At 38.1% G+C, this 23,580-nt stretch overlaps 1 protein-coding gene across 3 annotated transcripts in view; it reads left to right on the top strand.

The window, feature by feature from the left end:
- Positions 1-9,124, top strand: part of TAFA2 (TAFA chemokine like family member 2) — a 197,544-nt gene extending 188,420 nt beyond the window's left edge. For all 3 annotated transcript variants that reach the window (XR_009631594.2, XR_009631595.2, XM_060777545.2), the window contains one exon: positions 7,566-9,124. Coding sequence is in view for 1 of the 3 variants with exons in the window: in XM_060777545.2 (XP_060633528.1) it covers positions 7,566-7,577 (12 nt within the window). In the remaining 2 variants the exon portion in view is untranslated. The remainder of the gene's footprint in view (positions 1-7,565) is intronic.
- Positions 9,125-23,580: the final 14,456 nt, after the last annotated feature.

The raw sequence follows: 23,580 nt of genomic DNA, 5'->3' as shown, positions 1-23,580 counted from the left end.
TGAGCCAACAATGTCATGTGGTGGCTTAAAAAGCCAATGGGATTTTGGCCTGCATCGATAGATTATAGTGTCCAGATCAAGGGAAGTCATGCTAACCCTCTATTCTGCCTTGGTCAGACCACACCTGGAATACTGTGTTCAACTCCGGGCATCACAATTGAAATGAGATGTTGACAAGGTGGAATGTGTCCAGAGGAAGGCGACTAAAATGATCAAGGGTCTGGAGAACAAGCCCCATGAGGACAGGCTTAAGTAACTGGGCTTGTTTAGCCTTCAGAAGAGAAGGCTGAGAGGAGACATGGAGGCCATGTATAAATATGTGAGTGGAATTCATAGGGAGGAGGGAGCAAGCTTGTTTTCTGCTGCCCTGGAGACTAGGACATGGAACAATGGCTTCAAACTACAGGAAGTAGTTTCTAAGGAAGTAATGCTACCCCTCTATTCTGCTTTGGTTAGACCACATCTGGAATACTGTGTCCAATTCTGGGCACCACAATTCAAGAGAGATATTGACAAGCTGGAATGTGTCCAGAGGAGGGCGACTGGAATGATCAAGGGTCTGGAGAACAAGCCCTATGAGGAGCAGCTTAGGGAACTGGGCATGTTTAGCCTGAAGAAGAGGAGGCTGAGAGGAGATATGATAGCCATGTATAAATATGTGAGAGGAAGCCACAGGGAGAAGGGAGCAAGCTTGTTTTCTGCTTCCTTGGAGACTAGGACGCGGAACAATGGCTTCAAACTACAAGAGAGGAGATTCCATCTGAACGTTAGGAAGAACTTCCTGACTGTGAGAGCCGTTCAGCAGTGGAACTCTCTGCCCCGGAGTGTGGTGGAGGCTCCTTCTTTGGAAGCTTTTAAGCAGAGGCTGGATGGCCATTTGTCAGGGGTGATTTGAATGCAATATTCCTGCTTCTTGGCAGGGGGTTGGACTGGATGGCCCATGAGGTCTCTTCCAACTCTTTGATTCTATGATTCTATGATTCTATGAAAGGAGTTTCTACCAGAACATGAGGAAACATTTCCTAACTATGAGAGTTGTTCAGCAGTGGAACTCTCTGCCCCAGAGTGTGGTAGAGGCTCTTTCTTTGGAGGTTTTAAAACAGAGGCTGGATGGCCATTTGTCGGGGGTACTTTGAATGCAATTTTCCTGCTTTGTGTCAAGGGGTTGGACTGGATGGCCCATGAGATCTCTTCCAGCTCATTGATGCTATGATTCTATGACTGTTGGACTATAGCTATGCAAACCATGGTTTGAACCCCTACTCAGCCATGGAAACCCACTGGGTGACCCTGGACAAATCACACTGTGACTGGATCTACACTGCCATATAATGCAGGGCAGAGCTATATAATGCAGTTCAATGCAGTTTAACTGCATTATATGGGTCTACACTGACTATATAATGCAGTTCCAAACTGCATTATCTGGCAGTGTAGATCCAGTCTTTGTCAGCTTCATAGGAAAGCAAAGGCAAACCCCATCTGAACAAAACTTGCTAAGAAAACCCTATAAAATGTACTTAGTGTGCAAGGAAAAAGAAACAGAACTATTTTGTGTATATTTATAAAATCCTAAGCTGGTGTAAGAATGATGCAAAAAAAATTGGATTTCATTTTCTATCCTTCTAGAATCCCAAGAATAGAGGAATTCTTAGGGAGACATGAAACTGCCTTATGCCAAATCAAGCTAGCACTAACTAGCACTGGCTCTCTTGACTTCCAGGCGAGAACTTTTCCAGGGCCTGCATGTGGAATCCAGGGAGTGAATTGAGACTTTCTGCATACAACTGCTTTACTATTTAGCTGTGACCCATCTTTACCACTCATTTCCTAGGGATGGAAAAGAACCTTATAGCAATATTTCCCTGTGCGTGTGTGTATATATGTATATATATTTGGTGTGGGTTTTTTGTGTGCTTATGCAGCTTCTAATAAGTAACAACACTAGGGATTGGCAATGAGTTGCATTGTGTTACACATGTGAACTCTCCCCACCTCTACAATGGCATATTAGGAATATTTAGAAGAGACCTCATCTAAGAGTCTTGGACAGTTAATACATGCGACATCATATTGTCAGAACTGAGCTTTGAAAGAATTCTTTATGGATTAAACTGGCAGAGTTCACCACTGCATGAGAGGAACTTAAGGGTTGTGTGTGTGTGTGTGTCTGTTTGGGGGTGGGATGGGACATTCCTGTTTGTCAGTTATTATGTATTTTTGGTAGACCTTCCTGTCATCTTTGGGTTGCCTGACTCCCAACTTGTGAGCAACAATTTAGCCTAAACAGGTAGAGCTAGAATCAACATTCCACTTAAGCACTCTTAAGTCTGCAAATTTGAGGATGTTTACAGGTGGAAATTAACAGGCAAATTAATTGTCCTGTGTGTGTATACATACACACACACACACACACACACACACACACACACACTGCATATGGGGAAAATAGACTTTTCATTGTCTAGGCACATTGCTTATCTGTTATGTTGCAATCCATGCAAGGCATCAAATCTTTACCACTAGATTATTTTACATTCATTAGAGCCACATTCAGTGAGAAACTGAACCTTTTCTCATATGCTCTTTTTCTAATAAACATATTTATACTTACCTTGTATGCTTGTGTATAACCATGTTATCACACCAGTGATTTAAAATGGGAAGCCCCACAGAATTCTGGGAAATGTAGTTTAGGGCAGGGTCTTTTGAATTATCAGCTACAGAGATCCTCACCTTCACAAACTACATTTCCCAGAATTCTGCAGTCAGCAGAAATGTGGTGCCACTGCTTTAAAGCCCTGGTGTGATAATGTCATCAGTTGTGTCATTAGTCAACTTCATGAGCCAAGATTATGGATTTTGATATGACCTACAGATAAATGGAGAGTCATTGTGCAGTGTTGCCTTGGACAAGCAGGGAGGGCAGCTCTAGAGAAGAGGAGTGCACTGCTGCTGTGACGCCCAGAGAAGAAGTTGGAACAGGAGCATGTGTGTGGGGTCTCCCTGACCAAGGAGAGGATAGCAGCAGAAGCAGTTGCAGCAGAAGCAGTGGGTGAGATGAGAGATGATCTGGGCAAAGGGGTGGGGGGTGGAGTGAGAATTTCATTAGTAAAATGCCCCGGCTCCACTCCAAGCAGCTCAGAATGAAAGAATCTGAACCTGTCCCAGTAACCTAAACAGAGCACAGAGCTCTAGTCTCCCCAACCCAGCAGGTAAGCACCAAAGAGCTTCTGCTGCCACCATTTTTAAGTGTTTATTATGAAAGACCAGAAGTGATACTGTAGTAGACTTAGGTCCACATTGATCCAGTGTACAAATTAACTCTCAGTTTTTTTGGAGGGTGATTATTTTTACTTATCTATAAGCCCTGCTGTGCATAAAACACACAAGAATTGTTATACACAGAAGCATCAATTACATTTATCTTTAACAGGCATCTATTGGAGATAATAAACTTACTTTGGCATTGCAACCTATTACAATATCTGATATATGTGTGTATAAACAAACATAGACATTTATATATTAAACAGATAACAAATGTAGCTGCATTTCCATCTTACCAGCATTTCTAAGGATACATCCCAGCCAGTAAATATAACAACAAAACAACTGTGGCATAAGACCAGTGTAATAGCCTGACTTTTGTTTCTCGGGAATTGGCGCTAATAGTATCTTTTGCCTCTGGGCCCTTCCACACAACCATATAACCCAGAACATTAGCACAGATAATCCACAATATCAGCTTTGAACTGGTGTCATATCTTAATCCATGGTGCCATATAACCCAGTTCAAAGCAGATAATGTGGGATTTTATACAGCTGCATAGAAGGGGCAGCTGCCTGCCCAATCAGGGACAGATCCTCCCTAGAATTCTTACTGTCCAATCAGAGAATAAATCTTATGAATTTTTTAAAATGAGTGACAAATCACTTGCAAGACCATTGTTTTGTAGATGCCATCGTTAGATTGCATCAACCATCTAATGACTTAACTAATAAATATTGCAACCCTTTCAGTATTTTTATTTTATTATGTTCGGGCCATTTGTTTACTTCCTCCCCCTCCCCCTGCTTTTCAGCTAGTAGCCTCATGCTTGGAACTCGCTTATCTGTGGACTTCATCAGATGCATGGGGGAAAAGCGGGGAAAACAGGGGAAAGTGAAGGAAACTCTCTTACCCCATGTCCTCCCATCTTTCCACATCTTTTGGGAGGGCCAGCCATCCCACATTCTTACTGTGCCTGTCCCCATCTTTCTCACTTTCTCCAGCATTCTGCTGCTTGGAGTTGGTTAACACCTGACTCCTGAAGACTGTCTTCGGGCACCATTTCGATGAGCTTAGGAACAAAGTGCCATGGAATCCCCTTGAAGTGTCATTATGTCATGTGATAGCCTCCATGGAATTCTGTGGGGCTCCATTTCCCAGGAGCATGGAAATGGAACCTGCAGACCATCAAATAAGGTCCTTCCTTCTTAGTATTATGTAGGACAACACATAAACATTTCTGCTTTATACTTTAAACTGTAAGACTCCTTTGTATTAATTTGTTTATTATCCAGGTTTCAGGGGCATACATTTTGTAAAAAATCTTCCCAGTTAGTACTCACCCTTTAACGGCAGTACCTAGACACACCCTCTCAATGTGGCTAGATGCTTGGATTTGTAGTCAACCAACATCTGGTTAAGTGTCTCAATCAACTTCCATTGCATAAATAAAAAAATGCATGCCAATTTTTTGCTCTCTATGTGTTTAAAAACCAGACACACAAAAGTGTTAAAGAGACAACTAAACTCTGAAAGCAGCCCTTTTGATCATTTCTGTATTCCAACTCTCTCCACAGTTGATAAAAGAGCAGTTTGCAAATGGTTTTGCTAAGGGCGATGGAATATTTCATCATTAAGGAGCATGGCCCTTCAAAACCAGAGATTTCCCTTGATATACTATTACCAAGGCCAGCCCAGAGGGTCAAGCCTCCAGAGAAAACAGAGTATTGTTTAACGAAGTTTCATACCAAGGAGTAACATGATTATTAATTGCATCTACTGACACAGCAGAAATAGTCCTTAAAGATTTGTTTCCCCTTGATATTGTTGCAGAGATTTTGTTTTCTTTTTCTTCGTGTTTTAAATACATGTCAGGAGGAGAGAGAAAAAACCCAATTAATGTGAAATATTCTGTCATGTGTACTTTTTCCCTGTTGTCCTTTAGTTTTTATGTTGGTTTGGATGAAAGTATGGTAGTGAAGTTTTGAAAGCTGCTTTATATACAAGGGAGATGCGGATGAATATTATTTATGTGCTAAATTGTGTGGGGTTTCTTTTAAAAAAAATCATGCTGCTTCAGCTCGTGATTTTTTTTTTTTACTTTCTGAGTTTGTTTTGACAGAAGACATCTAAGCCAGTGGTTCTCAACCTTCCTAATGCTGCAACCCCTTAATACAGTTCCTCAAGTTGTGGTGACCCCCCAACCATAAAATTATTTTTGTTGCTACTTCATAACTGTAATTTTGCTACTGTTATAAGTCACAATGTAAATATCTGATATAAAGGATGCATTTGTATTCATTGGAACAAATTTGGCACAAATACTCGATATGCCCAAATTTGAATACTGTTGGGGTTTGAGGGGATGGATTTTGTCATTTGGGAGTTGTAGTTGCTGGGATTTATCGTTAACCTACAATCAAAGGGCATGCTGAACCCCACTAATGATAGAATTGGGCCAAACTTTCCACACAGAACCCCCATATTACATTTTCTGATTGTCTTTGGTGACCCCTCTCACAAACCCCACAGGGGTCCCAACCCCCAGGTTCAGAAACACTGATCTAAGCAGTTTTAAAAGTAGTCAGTTTCAAGGAACAAATTCTAAGATTATCCAAATATCCTTTACGTTTTTCTTGCTATTGTTTTAATAAGACATCAAAAATGTTTGTAGAAGTTATGGACTTTCCATGAACACTTTTCTCTACCTTTAAACCCTTCATTTGATACCAGAGAAGCTCTTTCATCTTCTTTTGGTAGATTTTTCAAAATAGCCTTTTATTTGGCAAAAGAGGCATTGATGAAAGAGCGGAACTATGTTATGTGTAATGGGAAAATTTATAATTCAGAAATGTAAATTAATTCCCCTTTGTTCACAAAGACTATTTGAATTCTCATCATTGACCCCAAGATATATATACCTATTTATTTATTACTGCATAACATTATCTACCAATGGATATTTAGACTTGTGAGCTACAGAAAGTTGTCTTGTAGTTGTAGCAAGCAATGTTTTACTGTAGAATTTTACAGCTCTGGGCACAATATTTAAGGGTAATGTATATGGTTCCCATCAGATCCCATCACAAGAGGATATATTCAAATGGAACATTTGGGCCTAATACATGAGTAATATAATGGTTGATTTATAGTCTGCCTGTAGCATACAGACATGTTTCTTTAACAGGTGAAACATCTGTTTTTCTTATTCATGCTAATTCCATCTTCAGCTTGAACAAAACAGGGATCAGGGAATGAGTGAATTTTGGAATCCCTAACTCTAATGGCAGTTGCATTGCATGTTCAAGAATAAAATTTCTACATAGGGGTATAGTAAAGAGATTTACTAAGCCCTAAATGGTTCTGGCCCAACTTACCTGTCTGAACGTATCTCTCCCTATGAATCATCTAGGACAGGGGTCCTCAAACTTTTTAAACAGAGGGCCACATTACAGTCCCTCAAACTGCTGGTGGGCCGGATTATAATTTGAAAAAAAAAATGAATTCCACTGCACATATCGTATCTGTAGTGCAAAAAACACTTAAAACAATAAAATAATTAAAATGAAGAACAATTTTAACAAATATAAACTTATTAGTATTTCAGTGGGAAGTGTGGGCCTGCTTTTGGCTGATGAGATAGGATTGTTATTGTTGTGTGCTTTCAAGTTATTTCAGACTTAGGTTGACCCTCAGCAAGGGCCAGATAAATGACCTTGGAGGGCCGTATCCGGCCCTCGGGCCTTAGTTTGAGGACCCCTGAACTAGGAGCTTAAGATCATCTGGGGAGGTCCTGCTCTTGGTCCTGCTGTCTTCGCAGGCATGACTGGCAGGGACGAGAGACAGAGCCTTCTCAGTGGTGGCCCCTCGGCTGTGGAACTCCATTCCTAGGGATATTAGGTCAGCCTCCTCTCTCGTGACCTTCCATAAGAAAGTGAAAATGTGGCTTTTTGATCAAGCCTTTGGAAATCTAGTGCAATAGATAATACAGAATTATGTGCAATTGAATATTGGAACATCTCAGACTATGACTTTGGATAACGAGGCTAACAGTTAAGGTTTTCTTAAAATATATGTTTAAAGGTCTTAATGTATGTATTTTATAATTCTGTTTTAAATGTTATTTTTAGTTGCATATTGTTGAAGGCATCAAATGGCTGCTGGGCTTGAGTCACCTCCAGGTTGGAGTAAGGCCGGGTAGAAATGTCGTAAATAAATAAATAAATTTATGCTAATATAAACCTGATGTTCTACTTATCTAAATTTGGTCTTCTCTTCTTTTTTGTTTTTACAGATAACTGGATAGCAAAAGGCAAATCGAATCAAATTGAACACTGATAACATTAAAAACAGCCAAGCAGGAAGTTTTAACACTTAAGTATGGTCACTGAGGCAAGGTCTGAACCTACAGGGATGTACTGTTGCTTCAGTAAGAACATGCATGGTAATGGAAGGTCACATAGGATCAAAATTGCTGGGATGTCAGACTCGCAGACCTTCTGTTGGAAAGAGTTCAATGGACTGTACTGTGTACATTTGTAAAAATAGCAAACCTGAAGAAATAAATGATTAAGAAAGTGCAGAGGTGATGCTAAAGGGACACCAAAGAAACCCTAATCTTTTGGATCCTTGACTGAGACTTATGAAAATTCACCTCTATGAAAGGCATCTATGAAATTGACTGATCCCTTCCCTCTGCAACCTTTTTCTGGTCCTTCATTCCAATTACAGCTGGGACTGTGCAGTGCTTTAATCAAATTACTGTTCCAGAAATTGTCCTCTGATACAGCACAGGCTTAGACCCCTTTAATTTGTATTCTGCTCCTGAACCTCCAAGGCTACATATTTCAATACACTGATGTTCTTTTTCTTACAGGAATGGAAATATATATCCATTGTTAATCATTATTGTTGACATGTAGTAATCTGAACGCCTCATTCATATATGAATGTATCATTAGTCAGATATGTTTCCCGACAGCTAACCAGGTACTCCAACTTCTTTCAGATGAATAAAGGGTAGTCAAAACTGAATTTTCATATTCCCCAGTATTTTATGCTATTAAAATATCTGTTTTGTATAATTTCAAGAAGATGGATGTTCCTGTACACTCTTTGATTTATTAATATTAGGTCCTAAAAGATTATGGTAAATAATAAATGACATTAGCTAGTCCCTTTATGAGAGTAGCCAGAAATGCATGTTAATTTTTCAGTTCTAGGATTTAATGATATTCATTCAGATGTGTCTTTTTTTCAGTTTGCTTTTTTAAATGGCTGTTTCTTGCTTGGACTTTATTAATTAAATGCTTAAGTTAGATGTTTACTCAGCTCTGTTTCTTGATAGAATCCCCCCCCCCCCCAATCCCGTCTTCAAGTCTGGCATCCATTATGGCTTTCTGTGGCTACCCCAGATATCTTTAAATCATCCTGTGGCCATTTTGTTCAGCCAAAAATTCTTTTTTTTTCTATTTCCTTCGATTTCAGTATCTATTTTAAAATCTTGATCAGTTGTTTCATAGAGAACCTTTAATGTTTAAAATGCCTTAAGCAGCTGTAAACATTTTCCCCTAAGTTATTACAGAATGTATAATTTTATATGTCATTTAATATATGCCATGCTATCTGAAAATAGGAAGGCAAAGGTGGGTGACTGTTTCTTGCTCATTCCATGTTCATGCTGCAAATTGTTCTTGGAGAGGACAAAACAAAATTTATACTCTTTCGTTTTATGTGTCGATATCAAGACTTCTTGGTCTTGAGTCTTCATAGGAAGAATTGTGCCCCAAAGCTCATGTTTTTTCTTGAAATGCTTACTGATATCTCTGAAAATAAAGTGAATTCTTTCCACAAGTGATTGACATGGCTAATTAGTAATAAATTGGTTTTTATGATGGATGGATAATTTGGGCACTCTCTGTCCTGTAACCTGATACAAGATTGCTCCATGGCAATTTAATTATCTCTCTTGTATTATGGCACTGGATAGTGGAAAACTAATGATTGTTAGAAATGGATTTGAGATGCATTGTGTATCATTCTGCTACACACGAATCCAAACTTTTGCAGGAAAGGTATTTTCCCCCATTATTTTTTAATTAGGGAAAATTGGATGTAGCATCAGTAAATTATCTTACTATTTTGAAAAAAAATATTATATAGATTTTGATTTTTAACATATGTGTATTGGGGGAACATCTAATTTGAAAATAACAATGAATTCCTTTGGTTGGGACAGTACAACGTAGAAATGTGTAATTTTGTAGCCGTTATCAGTTTGGCCACAGTTTAGCCAACATTCTACAATGTGCATCTCAGCATTTATTTTCTTTGTGTTATTCTTACAACCAACACTGAAAATATTGTATTATATACAAGTGTAAAACATGCATATCAATAGGTGAAAATAAATGGATTTTCAAATACATTGAACCAAGTATCTGCAGTAAGTTAATGTGATAAATGATAACCAGTGAATAAATATTTGATATATAAAGAATGCAGCGCAATATGCATATTGGAAACTGTTTTTTTTTTAAAAGACTTCAATGAAAGATAAGGGATGTTTCAAGATTCAGACACAAGTCAGGGATTCTAATTCTCTTCTTTCCGCCACTCTTTTTGTGTCTCTTTGAACAACTTCCCATATATTTTCACTTGGTTTTGATATCTGCAAATGGGATATAATTGTGTTGACTGGTGGATATATATGGAGGAAATAATATTTGCAAAGCTTAAATGTTCCTTCGGTATCTTTAGTTCACAGAAAAGAAAGAGTAATTTCTTTCTCAGCATTTTTTTCAATTGATGAATACACATTACATAATGTTAGCAGCAGTCTTTTACTTTAACTGCCATGTTTCCATCCTATGGAAAACTAGGATTTGTTGTTTTGAAGAGGTGTTCCTCCTTAAACTCACAATCCCAGAATTCCATAGAATGGAACCATGGCACCCAAAATGAAATCATAGCATGATAAATGTACAATGTGAATGGGTCCCAGGTTCCAGATGCCTTCACTTCATGGTCAGAAATCATCAGGGCAGTTGCTGTTGGTTTCTCCCATGTTAGTGTATGTGTGTGAATCTAGTCCGGATTTTAGTTTAAAAGTTAGAAGAACTATCCAAGGCATTCAATCTTAGTTTGGGGAAAGGGTTTCAGTACCATAGTCAACACATTTAACATTCGTAACTTTAACATCTGACTGAAAACCAGACTGAAATCCAGAGTGGATCCAGGACCCCACTGACATGAAAGTCACCACATGGTGCTGGATCATGTCCTTTGTTTCGTAGTCTTTAATGATATGTTGAGTGCAACCATTATGATCTTTAGGAGATGTTAGAAAGCATTTGAATTGGAAGGTATTGGACTTCTAAGCTACTGTATATGTCTATTTAAACATTTTAAAATGTTATTTATTTAATAGGTTCAGTGTTGTGTGCATGTGTTCTTAAATGTTGGAAGGACTTTATGATTCAATTTATGGAAGGTGATTTCAGTGTGTGGTGTGGTGAGGTGAACATGTGTCCTAAACAAACAGGTGAGGAAAGATTGAAAGAGAATTGTAGATGGGACATTAGATGCAGATGTTTCCAATGCATATCCTGTCACAATCAACTAGATCTAATTCAGATTATCTTCAGACAAAATTTCAGTAGCCTCTGGGGAGAAAAGTACAAAGGAGGATCAATATGAGAGTCATCTGTGTTGACTTTTCAGGCTTCCAGATGCTCTGTGCCACACTCTTGTCATTTCATATTTCCTTCTTCCTACTTCTGTGAGCTGCCCTATCATTAATTCAGCCTTAATGACATCACAGCCATGACCAGCAATCTCCATCATTTCTTAGCTTCAGAAGTACAATGGAACTTTCTGGGTTAGTCTTTACCATTTTGCTGGAAACTCTTGACATTATTTCATTTCACTTGGCTCATTTCCTTGAAGCCATCTGGAACTATTTAGTTGATAAAAAACTTTTTTTGCAATCTGGTATCCCATTGGTTATGGGATACCAAACTTCAAATTACATAGATAAAAGGAATGGGTAGCTTTGCTCAGTGCAAAGTAATTATATTAGATGAGTATCCACGGGGAGATGTGGTGGGTTGTTGTCATTGTTGTTTCTTGGTCCATTACAAACACTTAAAACAACAATAAATAATAATAATAATAATAATAATAATAATAATAATAATATCATCACCACCTTTTCCTGTTGACTGACTCTGATGTTTCATATATAGAACTGCAGTACACCCTACCAATTGTAGCAGATGGGCATGCTTCTGATTTTCAGTGCAAATGTCATCCTAATCTTTTTGTCATTGCTGTTTGTTTTCTTGCTGATAGTTAAATCAACTGAGCTCTGCATTGAGAAGATGACACAGCTGAACAATCTGATGGAATTAAACACTTCGTCTTAATTTTGATGCTGTTAAATGGCACAAAGAACATTGCCTAATCACGGGTTGTCAGTCTTCACTGTTTAATTCCAGGCCCAGAGATCATTTATGTTTATCCATCTGTGCCGTTGGAAAATAGTCCCAGACGATATATTTTAAACCAGTTAAAGTTGATCTTACAAACCTGTCTGCTCCCATTGCATACTCTGTCATTGTAACTGCTGCAGTGAAAATTTCAGCTGCAAACTCCCAGTGTACCACTTGTGTGCTTATCATGAGACATTATATGTAGAAACCTGGACATTCTGTCACATCAGTCTGACATTTAGTGAAGACATTGCTAACATTTCTAATTTTGAAGAAACCAAGTATTTGGTAAGACAAATATTTCCATTGAGAGAACAAATACTATTTTTATCTTTCTGACCCTCTTACAAATGTGCAATCATAGTAAAATATACTTGGTAGGAATTAAACTTTAAATTAAATTAGGAAACATTAAACCAGATTCTGCTCTGACATGTCTCTAATGTTTATGGGAAGCATTATTTAATGTTTATAGAAAGAGATTATCTGAGATCATTGGAGTTATATAGTCCATTATCTCCTCTGACATATTTTTATTCATTTGCCAGCTAAAGCTGTCTTAGTAGATCGTAAAATAGCCATAGTGGGGATTGGGCACCTGACTTTGTTATATGATTTTGTCTCTTTCTCTTTTTTAAATTTCCTATTATCTTGTTGAATAGCCTTCCTTAGTAATGTGAGCTTTTGTGTATTAAAGTAGTACATTGACTCTTCCCCTCACACAATAGTCCATAGTTATTTGTGTTAGAAGGTAGATATACAAGCTTCAATGAAAAGTAATGCCTCCACCTTCATAATTCCTCAACAGATGGCAGTACTGGTATGTGGCAGGTACTAGCTTGTTCAGTAGACTCTCCTCTACAGTTCTGTTTTGGCGGGAAGCCTTAGCATTGATCAGTTGTGTTGTTGAAATGTGAAGTATGGAACCCTGCACAGACGGTTGGTCAATGCGACTTAAGCAACGTGCAGTCATTGTATTCTTGACAGCAGAAGGTGTCACCTCAAAGGAGATTCATCAGAGAATGCAAGCTCTGTGACCATCAAAGAGTTAGACATCTTGTGACAGCAACCACTGAGTTTCACAAGCAAAAGGTTGACAGATTGATTCAGGACAATTGTCGTATCACTCAGAGAGAAATTTCAAGCATAATTGGCATTTCACAAGAACGTGTGGGTCACATTATTGCTTTGCTTGGCTATTGGAAGATCTGTGCACGATGGGTGGTTGCTGTCACCGGACGTCCAACTCTTTGTTTGTCATGCAAGTCAGATGTTCCCACCTCAACATCTTCAAACTTACTTGCCCAACGATGCACAGTACTCACATCAACACAATCACCATAAATAGCTCTCTGATTCATTCTCTGATGAATCTCCTTTGGGGTGACACCTTCTGCTGTCAAGATTGCACGTTGCTTAAGTCGCATTGACTGACCGTCTGCGCAGGGTTCCATACTTTACACTTTAACACAGTGGTTCTCAACGTGTGGGTCCCCAGATGTTTTGGTCTTCAACTCCCAGAAATCCTAACAGCTGCTAAACTGGCTGGGATTTCTGGGAGTTGTAGGCCAAAACACCTGGGGATCCACAGGTTGAGAACCACTGCTTTAACAACACAACTGTTCAATGCTAAGGCTTCCTGCTAAAATGGAACTGTAGAGGAGAGTCTACTGAAGAAGCCAGTACCTATCACATACCAGTACTGCCATCTGTTGAGGAGTTATGAAGGTGGAGGCATTACTTTTCATTCAACCCTCATAAACAAGCAGGCCAAGTCATCACCAAAATGTCTGACCATTATCTGGGGACTACTTTTAAGTCAGAGTGGATTCCACAGTTGATGTCCGCCTTTACTGTAGGCAGAAAATCAACATGGTAAATTACCAAAGCATCACAGCATCCTCCTCCTGCTGAAGTACCATAAGTGGCAATACCAACTGTTTAACACAGGAGGGAGACCGAAAAATCTCAGCAGCAAAGCAACAGGGGAAGACTTGTAAGGCATGAATAAAGACTATTGAATCCCTTGAAAACATCAGCTTTCAGACTCTTCTTCTTCCAAAGAAGCTTATGCAGATATGACAGAGAAGATTCTGTTAGTGCCAGCTCAGCCCACCAAATGCCTTAAGGGGATCTCGGAATACATAAGAGGAACCTCAAGCAGTTGGATTGCTGATATAAAATATCTTCTCATCAACGTGGTTTTCTTATGCTGTGTCATTTAATGTCACCAGCTTGGTTTCTGGTAGAATGAACTGAAAATACACTATATTCAAGTAGACTTTCATTTATGTATCATAATTATAGCTTATCATAGCTGAACTTTAATACTTAGATTATCGACTTTCTGAGGGAGTGGGAATCAGCAAGCATTTCTAAGATTCGGAAGTCAACAAGGACTTAACATTCTGTTCTCTGAACATATCTGTATCAATTTTGGTAGGTTAAACCACCTTTTAGGGTTTACTGTATTAGCAGTGAATGAAAAATAACAAAAAGACAAAAGTATTTTTTTTCTCATTGCCAGATTTTTGCTTTGGACTTTAGTTCTGGATTGCAATGTACTGGTTCATGCCAAATCTGGGTGGAGCTATAGTAAGCACTAATTTTCTCCTAGAAATGTCAAAACGTAAACTTTGCATTTTATGTGCCATGATTAACTGTTATTTCTTGTAGTCCATGGATATCCTTCATATGAAGAGCTCATTAGATTCCTAGTGGGAGAGCATATGGAAAGGCAAGATGATGGAAAACATTGTGCAAAAATGTGTATTTACAGGTACATTATGAAATACACCTGACTGAGAATGTATATCAGGTATTGAAAAAATATGAGGGCATAGATACAAAATAATATTTATTAAGGAACCTGTATCTATATATTGATTTTGTGCAATGTAAATATAGTCTCAGTTGTGTACATTCCTTTGTGGTTTATATTTGGTTTATAGTTATGAAGCTTCAAAATGCCAACTATCAGCATTTCTTAGTATTAGCTGTACCCAGGTTTCTTACCTTTTCTCACTCACTCCCTCTTTCCTCCCCAGAAATTTTTACATGACGTTTTACTTATAAAATCAAACATTTACTGATAAGAAAATTAGCGTTTGCAAGGCTTGATAAACAGGCTGTTTTACTTTTTATGAAGTACAGCTGAATCATTTTCCACTGCAAACACTATAAGCTGTTCCTTACTGAATAATGTAAATGTCTAGGTGGCATTCAGAAATGTTTTACTGTTGCCAAATTTTTGTGACCTCATCATTGAGTTAAGGGGACCCATTTGGGATTGGGACCCATAGCTTAAGAAGCAGTGAGCTATTCAGTAAGAATTAAAGGACTACAAAATTTCCATCCCAAATTTGGTCCATTACATTTTTACTATGTGGTGTGGGATTTCGATACTTGTGTACCTCCTCCCTGCTTCAAACAACAACAATAAAAAAAAACTGAGAACCATTTTATTTCTGTATGCTTGGGGAGTCACCTTTACCCTTAGATTCACTACATGGAAACATGGGAGAGACTTTCTCAGAAGAAACATCTTAGTCATGAAGATGGGCCCTTGGATGTCCACCTAGCACAGATTTACTTTTACTTTGCTACCATATTAAACCCGGCTCTTCACCAAACAATTCAGTCCCTTGTGAAATCATTCTATTTATTTTCTGTCTTATGTTTTGAAATTGTATTTGGGTTGTTTTATATATTTTACTTATTTTGTCCCATCTTGAGATCTATTGATACAGTTCAGGCATATTATCATTAATTAATTAATGAATTAACCAATGAATTAAAAATGTCTTTAAGAAGAACAGAAGAAAGTTTCATTCATGTGCTTGCAGAAGTGACGCTAGAAGACTGCTCTAGGTTTGCTTCTCACTAGAACTACTTGTTCTCATCCCCCTTTCTTCCCTCTACATAACCCAGTGTCCATACCTATTATATTTAACTCTTTGTAAGAGAAGGATGATTATCCTCTTCATTCATGGCCACCATCCACTACTATTGCCCCATTCGTGCATCTCCTCCCACAACAAATTGAATAAAGGGATGTCTGAGACTAGAAGACTACAGAGGCAGCAGCTAAAGATGTAAAGGATGTAGATGATGGCAGAAGCAAGGTCCGAATTAAGCTGCTCTTTGAAGGCTCTGTAAAGTATAACTTTGGCAAAGTCTGTGTTACACAATATGCTCATTCTCAGGATCTGAAAATATAGTGACTTTGTATAGACTTAAGGCTGTGTCTCTGGAGCAGGCAAATGGTTGTCATGGGATGACCTTCCTGAATCTCTCAACTGCCCTTGCTCTTTGGTCAGAAAAAAATGACTTGTCTTCCCAGCAGCATTTCACCCAACAAAAATACTGCAGCTCCCCACTCAATAACTTTTAAAAAGATTTTAAAAAACCATTAAAAAATGACAACTGAGTATATGGAGCATATTGTAAATATATGAATATGGCTTTTGTCCAGAATCAAATACGTGATCTAATGGGTTGCAGGTTAGAATAATAAGAGGAGATTGAGTGTGGTATAGCAAGAAAACAAGAAATCTGTAAACTAGCCGTTTGTGAGTATAGGCATGCAAAGGTTGCTAACACAAAGAAAGAAAGCGTTTGGAGCTGGTCTCCAAGGAATACAAGTTGAATACAAGGACTGGAGAAAAAGACTCCTGGATGATTATTATCACTAGAATACTGGCTATAGCCCATCAGTTTCTTTCCAATTGGCCCCAGCAGGCAGACAATTTCCTCGAGGAATATTTGGTAATGCTCTAACCCCCCACTCCTCTGCTTTCGACATTGCACAGCCTGTCTGGTCTGGCATCTCTTTTGAAAATATGTTGATTCTATGCAGAAACTCAGACAGGTTTTGGAGGCTTTATGTCACACCTTTTAAGATTATTTAAATGTACTTTGTCTGCACACGTAGACTGAATCTTAGTCAAACCATTCACTGCAAAATGCTCTGGTGCCTTGAGCTACTTTTAAAAACATAACAAAAAAAAAAAAAACCCAGCCGCAGCACCAACAAGGTGACCTTTCCTGCTGTTTCAATTACAGCATGTTGCCATCATTTAACTATTAGAATGATGGAAAGTGTGCTCTTTGATACCTGAGTGGCAACATTTCAGGCAAAGGAGATCCCTCAGAGTGGGCAGGCAAGGGAAGATTATAGATCTAAAGAGCCACATTGAGGAATTAAAGGTAAACCAACCAAATGAAGATGAATAATTGGTGTGCCAAATGCTGATCTCTCCAAATGAGATCTAAAAATCCATTTGGAAAGCTTTGGGGAAATCACCATATACCTAATTGATTTTAATCACCAATAATGACAATTTTGTTCTTGACCATTTCTGAGCTCAATAAGCCATAGTAGCTAAAATAACCCTGCATTCAAGTTTCTTTTATTGCAGGAGAAACTCGTATGTCCTTCAAAATAAGAAAGCAATGGACCCTTTTCAGTCAGTTTAAGCTGAAATGCATTAAGGAGTTTATGTGACATTCAAAATGAGCTTCTATATCTTATTCAATAAACTTTATAAGCCCCATTACCAAATTCCTCACCATCATTTAGCTCTACTGTTCTGACTATCAGTCACTGTTGGAACAGGTAGGAAAACACCCGATCATCGTGAACACAGTCATTCATATCAAATTGAAATAAAAAGCAAAAGAGCTACGATTGTCAATCAGTATTAAATACTTACAGAAGAAAACTTCGCCAGGGGTTGGGAGGAAGGAAAGCAACATAAATTATAGGTCTTCAAGCATATATTTCTGTCAGGCTATACTTAATGTGTTTCAGTGAATATAAAAAAAAGTCTTTGGCATGAATTTTTGCAAATAAAAGTCTAATTCGAGTAGATACATACAACTAGACAAATAAACTGAAAACATATCAGTCATGAAGACTCAAAGAAAAAAAGCAGCGCTCAAGGCTATGAATTGTAAAAAGAAGTAAAAATTATTGCAGAGTAGCCATTTAAAAATAGAACCAAATTTTGCAGTGATTGTTATTTGCATTGCCTCTGGGATGCTGATGCTGAAATGCCTCCATTTTTTCAATGCATTCATGTCCTTGGATGGTTTGGGTAACTGAATAAATAGTCATTTCCCTGAGACAGCAGTACAGGGAGTGCTCTTTTTTGGAGGCTGCTGGTTGGGAGCCACATTTTCCTCCTCGGGCTCCACCTTGGAACAAATGCTGTGTGATGGATCTTAAGGGAAAATAGCAGCCTTCAGAAGGCAGCAGGCAGGAAAAGCACTGCTTCTAACACCAAGAAAAGGAAATTGTATGAAATATATAGTGATTGAATTTTTCAAATATGTTACTCTTTGCAGAAATAATCTGTTTGGAAACAAAATCTTGTTATGTCATTCTTTACCACCTTGAGAATTGAACAGTATACATCTTAATATAGAAATCATTGTATAGTGTATAAATAAGAAAATATGTGTATCTTTTCTCATTTCTCCCCTATATCTTAGATTGTGCTTTTCCTGCAGAGGGTTGGACTAGTTAACCCATGTGATATCTTCCCAATCTATTACTATATGAAGCTATATTCTGGAATAGCAATTCATCCCATGTAGAACCAGGCAGCTTTCTATTAAAAGACCAGTTTTTTCTTTCTGCTTTTTAAATCTCTGTCCACTTGACCAACCCAAGGATATGGCTAGGGGGCAGAAGATTCATGCAACATGAACACATTCAACTGCAAAAGCCAAAATGAATGTCACTTTAAGCAGTGAGGTGGAAAGAGAGAGAAAGAAAGAAATTAAGAGAGAGAGAGAGAGAGGTAGACAGACAGAGAGAGCAGAAAGTGAGCTGAAGAGAATGTGTGGATGTCATACACCTTGATTTCAGGAAGACTTTTGTCAATGCTACTACTGGGGGAATTGGTAATTGATTAACTGGCCAGACCCAAAGGCTTCCTGGAAAGAAATGACTAGTGTTTATGTAATTTTAAAATGCTGCATAATTTTTAAATTGTTCGCCTCGTTATTAACTGCTGGTTTAATTCAAATTGTATACATTTATATGATGATTTGTTTAATTATTTTGCTGCGAGCCGCTATAAGTCTCCTTGGAGAGATAGGGCAGGATAAAAATAAAGTTTATTATTATTCGTTGTTGATTATTATTATTATTATTATTATTATTATTATTGGGGGGTGCCTCAGGGTTCAGCCCTGGGCCCAGTGGTATTCAGCATCTTTATCAATGACTTGGATGATGGAACAGAAGGCATACTTATCAGATTTGCAGATGATATCAAATGACAGATGATATCAAATTAGGAGAGGAAACAGGATCGTAATCTAAAAGTACCTCCGGGTAATGGGTTCAAATCACAGGAAAGGAGATTCCACTTGAACATTTGGAAGAGCTTCCTGACTGTAAGAGCTGTTCAACAGTGGAACTCACCACCTCGGAGTGTGGTGGAAGCTCCTTCTTTGGCGGCTTTTAAACAGAGGCTGGATGGCCATCTGTCAAGGGTACTTTGTGTTTTCCGCCAAGGCAGAGGGTTGAATAGATGGCCCATGCAGTCTCTTCCAACTCTATGATTCTATGACCTAAATGGATTAGAAATGGGCCAAAATTAAGAAAATGAATTTCAGCAGGGAGAAATGTAAGATGCTACTCTTAGGCAGAAAAAATGAAACCAACAAATATAGCATGGGTAGCCCCAACTTGACAACAGTACATGTAAAAGGGATCTAGGAGCCTTAGTAGACCACAAGATGAACATGAGTCAACATTATGACGTGGCAGCTAAAATTTCCAGTATATCAATATGAGTTTAGGGTCTAGATCCTGGGAAGTAATAGCACTACTCTATTCTTTTGTGGTCAGACTTCACCTGGAAGACTTTGTTTACTTCTGGGTGCCACAATTCAAGAAGGATATGTATCCAGAGGAAGTTGACCAAAATGTTAAAAGGTCTGGAAACCATGCTGTATGAGGAGCAGTTTAGGGAACTGGGTACGTTTAAGCTGGAGTAAAGAAGATTAAGAGGTAACATGACAGACAAGTTTAAATATTTGAAAGATGATGACGATGGAGCATCTTGTTTTCTGTTGTTCCAGAGTCTAGGGCACATAACAATTGATTCAAACTATAGAAAAAGAAATTCCATCTAAATCTTAGGAAGAACCTCTAGATGGCAAGATTTGTTTGACAGTGGAATATACTGCCTCGGAGTGTGATAGAATTCTCCTTCTCTGGAGATTTTTAAACAGATCCTGGACAGCCATCTGTCAAGAGTGCCTGAATGTATGTTCCTGCATGATGGGGTTGGACTGGCTAACCCTTGTAGTCTCTTCCATATCTATGATTGCATGAGAGAGCAAGAGAGTACTTTCAGGTAAATTCTAAGCCACTTCTGAAAAATATATCCTTTATCTCTCCTTGGTTCTTGTACTTTTCATTAATAATTGCTTGGTCAATCCTTTCATCTATCTTAATTAGCACAGCCATCATTTAAATGGAAAAGACATCCCTAATCTCTGTACAGTTTCACTAAGTATAAAAAGAAATGCAAATGAGGTGTTTTTCATATAGCTATCTAGTCTTCCAACACTAGAACCACCCCAGTATTTTGTCTACTACTTATTTATTGTTTACATTTTTAGCAATAGCAGGAGGCAATGTCGAAAAAAATCTCTTCCTTTGCAGATCTATCTTCTTTATTTATAACTTGATCAATACTGGCCAAGTGTTTGCTTAATTCTTGTGCTAAAGCAGGAATCCTTAAATCTTTTAAGCAGAAGGTTAGTTCATGGTCCTTCCAAATTTTGGGGGATGGGTGGACTATAGTTTGGAAAAAGAATGAACACACTGCACATATCTTATTTGTACAGCAAAAGAAGAATAGAATGAACAAATCAGTATTTAAAATGAAGGACAATTTTAACAAACATAAACTTAACAGTATTTCAATGGGAAGTGTGAGCCTGCTTTTGGCTGATGAGATAGTCAAGTTAATTAGGATTGTTGTCGTGTGCCTTCAAGTTGTTTCAGACTTGGGGCAACCCCAAATCTACAGTTTAGAGTAGGAACTGGGTAAATGATCTTGTAGGGCCACATCTGGCCCGTGGGCTTTAGTTTGGGGACCCTTGTGCTTTCTGTAAAAAAGTATAGTAAAATTAAACAAAATTCTAGCAATTTTTAAACTAAAATATGTAGGTAAATAAAATGAACATTCTTCCATAGTGCATGATGTACAAAGTTTTTTTTTTTAAAAAAATGCGTTTCATTGTTTTCATATCATGCTATCTTTACATAAGAATGCTTGCTTGCAATAGGGGAAACAGTCCTGAGAAAATTGATTTGACAGATTTTCCTCTCCTGTTGCTCAAAATGTCCACTTCTATTACTGTTTCTTTTGGTAAACCTTCATTTTATAAAGTCATTCAATGGCAAAGAAAATCAGAGATGGCCTATGACATACAGCATGCTCGACTTGGCAGACTGATGGTAAGCCCTTGGTGGTGCAAACTCTGAGGTATATCTTGAGTTGTGTATTATTCTCAGATCATTTTGAAAGGTCCAAGATAGGGGTGGGTACATCTGTCTTGCCAGCATACCTTTCAGAGACCGATAATTCTGTACTGTCCAGTATGTGAATTATTACTCATTTGAATTCACATGACTATAAACATATATTGCACCAAAACAGGCATATCTAAACTAATTTTATGCAGAAAATATTCATAAAATTAGATGTAGAGTCTGTCAGCTTTGATTTTCCAATGTCCTTTCCATCTTAAATCTGAAGGAATGTGATTTTGCCATCCCCCCTCCAACTGAACTGAATTAAGTCCTTCCCTTCTTAATTTTAACATTTTCAGGGATATGATTTGTTGCAAAATATCAGGGAACTGTAAAATCAATTTGATTATCTAGTTTCTGTTGCTCATGTTATGGTGGGAGATGCAAATGAGGTTCCTTTTGGTCAAAATCTATGAAGTCTAATTTCTTGAGCATTTGGTCTCACCACCATCACAAGCGTGGTTGGTGGGGACAAGGGAGAGGGCCTTCTGGGTGATGCCCCCCCCCCCCCAGCTTTGGAACACCTTCCCAAGGGAGTTTAGGCAGGGACATCCACTGCTCTCCTGAAGGCTTGGATGTTTAAAAAAGCCTTTGAGAACATCTAACCCCAACGGTTCACAATTAAATATTCAGGAATGCACTTTCATCCCATGCTCTGTTCCTTAGCTACAATTTGCACTATCCCATTCCCTCATCTTGTTTACAGTTTGGTCATATCTTACAGTAGTTGTCACCAGAGATCACTGGGCATTGTTCTGAGTTTTAAATTGTTGTTTTAATGCTATGGTTTTACTTTATTGTACTATGTGTTTCTTTTGTGTTTTGTTTTAGGCACTTTGTGCCATATGTAAGCCACCTCAAGGTGGAGGCGGAGTACAAGAATAAAGTTATTATTATGTCTATGATTATTATCCAAGATGGCTATTTCATCAAAGATTTAAAACTAAAGTGATGACTTTGACTTATGGTGACTTATGAATGAAAGACTTCCAAGACCCTCAGTTACCAAGAGACCTGCTCAATCTCTTGCAAACTCAGGGACACGGCTTCTTTGATTCAATTTATCCACTGTAATACAGTATCCCTCTTTTCCTACTGCTCTCCATCTTTCCTAGTATTGTTGTCTTTTCTTGTGAGTCATGTCTTCTCATGTTATGTCCAAAGTGCAGTAGTCCCCCTTTGATCAATTTTGCTTATAGGGAGAGATCGGGTTGAGTTTCCCTTTACATCACTGTACTCAAGACAAAAGAGAAAGAATATTTAATGTTAAATACAATAACTACTTGTCTTCAGTTGATCAGAGGTTGCAGATGAGCAGGTAGTGACAGCAAAGACAGCTTCACTGTAGCTGCAGAACTTCCACTTCCTCCTCCTCCTCCTCCTCTTGACTGTGACAAAGACTTCAGAGGATGCCCAGCGTTGACAACTCTCACACCACCCATCAGTAACAACAGAAACAGTGGAAATACAAGAGAAAGAATAATATCTGATGTGACTCAATCAACTGAACTAAAGCTTGCTGATTTCATTTTTAAGCATGAATAAAATAATTGCTTGGATAGAAGCCCAACAAACATCACAAGTATGTATTATTTAATGGGTGTCAATTACTGGAAGAAGGCTTGCCATGACAGACATATATCAGTTAACAACATCATTCTCATCTGATTCTTGGCTACTGTATGCAGTTTTGTGCCCAGAAATAAAAAGGGCTGATAAAACTGTAGAGCAGATGAGAAATGAAGCAAATTTAAATTGTTTTGACTGTATATTTTTATACTTTAAGGCAGCATTTATGAGCTGCCAGCAAAATTAGAAGGCACACAATTTGCAGCTCCACTACTCTAGATAAATTAATACAGTTTTTCTCCTTGGCATACCTCTTCCCCCATCACATATATACACTACTGAAATGTGCCAACAGATCTTTTGGATTTCCTCCTACACAACAACGTAGTATGTGTGTTACAAACAGTAGCAGCTATGATATGAATGTGTTCAGATTTATGGGTTTTTGAGGTGAGAAAGTTGCTGTCCAGTATGTGTTGATTTCCACTTTTCAACGACAACTCTGTATTTTATTCTTGCTACTTTAAGTTGGGTGCCTTAACTCCTGGAAGCCACTGTGAGTCCCAGTTTTAGGGTAGAAGATAAAATATAAGCAAAGTTCATAACTATAATGTCATTGCTTGCACAACATTTTTTCCCCTGAACCCTGCCTTCTCAGAGGTAATTCTTAATGAATTCAATGGGTC

The sequence above is a fragment of the Anolis sagrei genome, chromosome 5 (genome assembly GCF_037176765.1).
Source record: "Anolis sagrei isolate rAnoSag1 chromosome 5, rAnoSag1.mat, whole genome shotgun sequence".
NCBI lineage: Eukaryota > Metazoa > Chordata > Lepidosauria > Squamata > Dactyloidae > Anolis > Anolis sagrei.
Note: the sequence above shows the minus strand (reverse complement) of the source record. Positions and strands in the feature narration are given on the sequence as shown.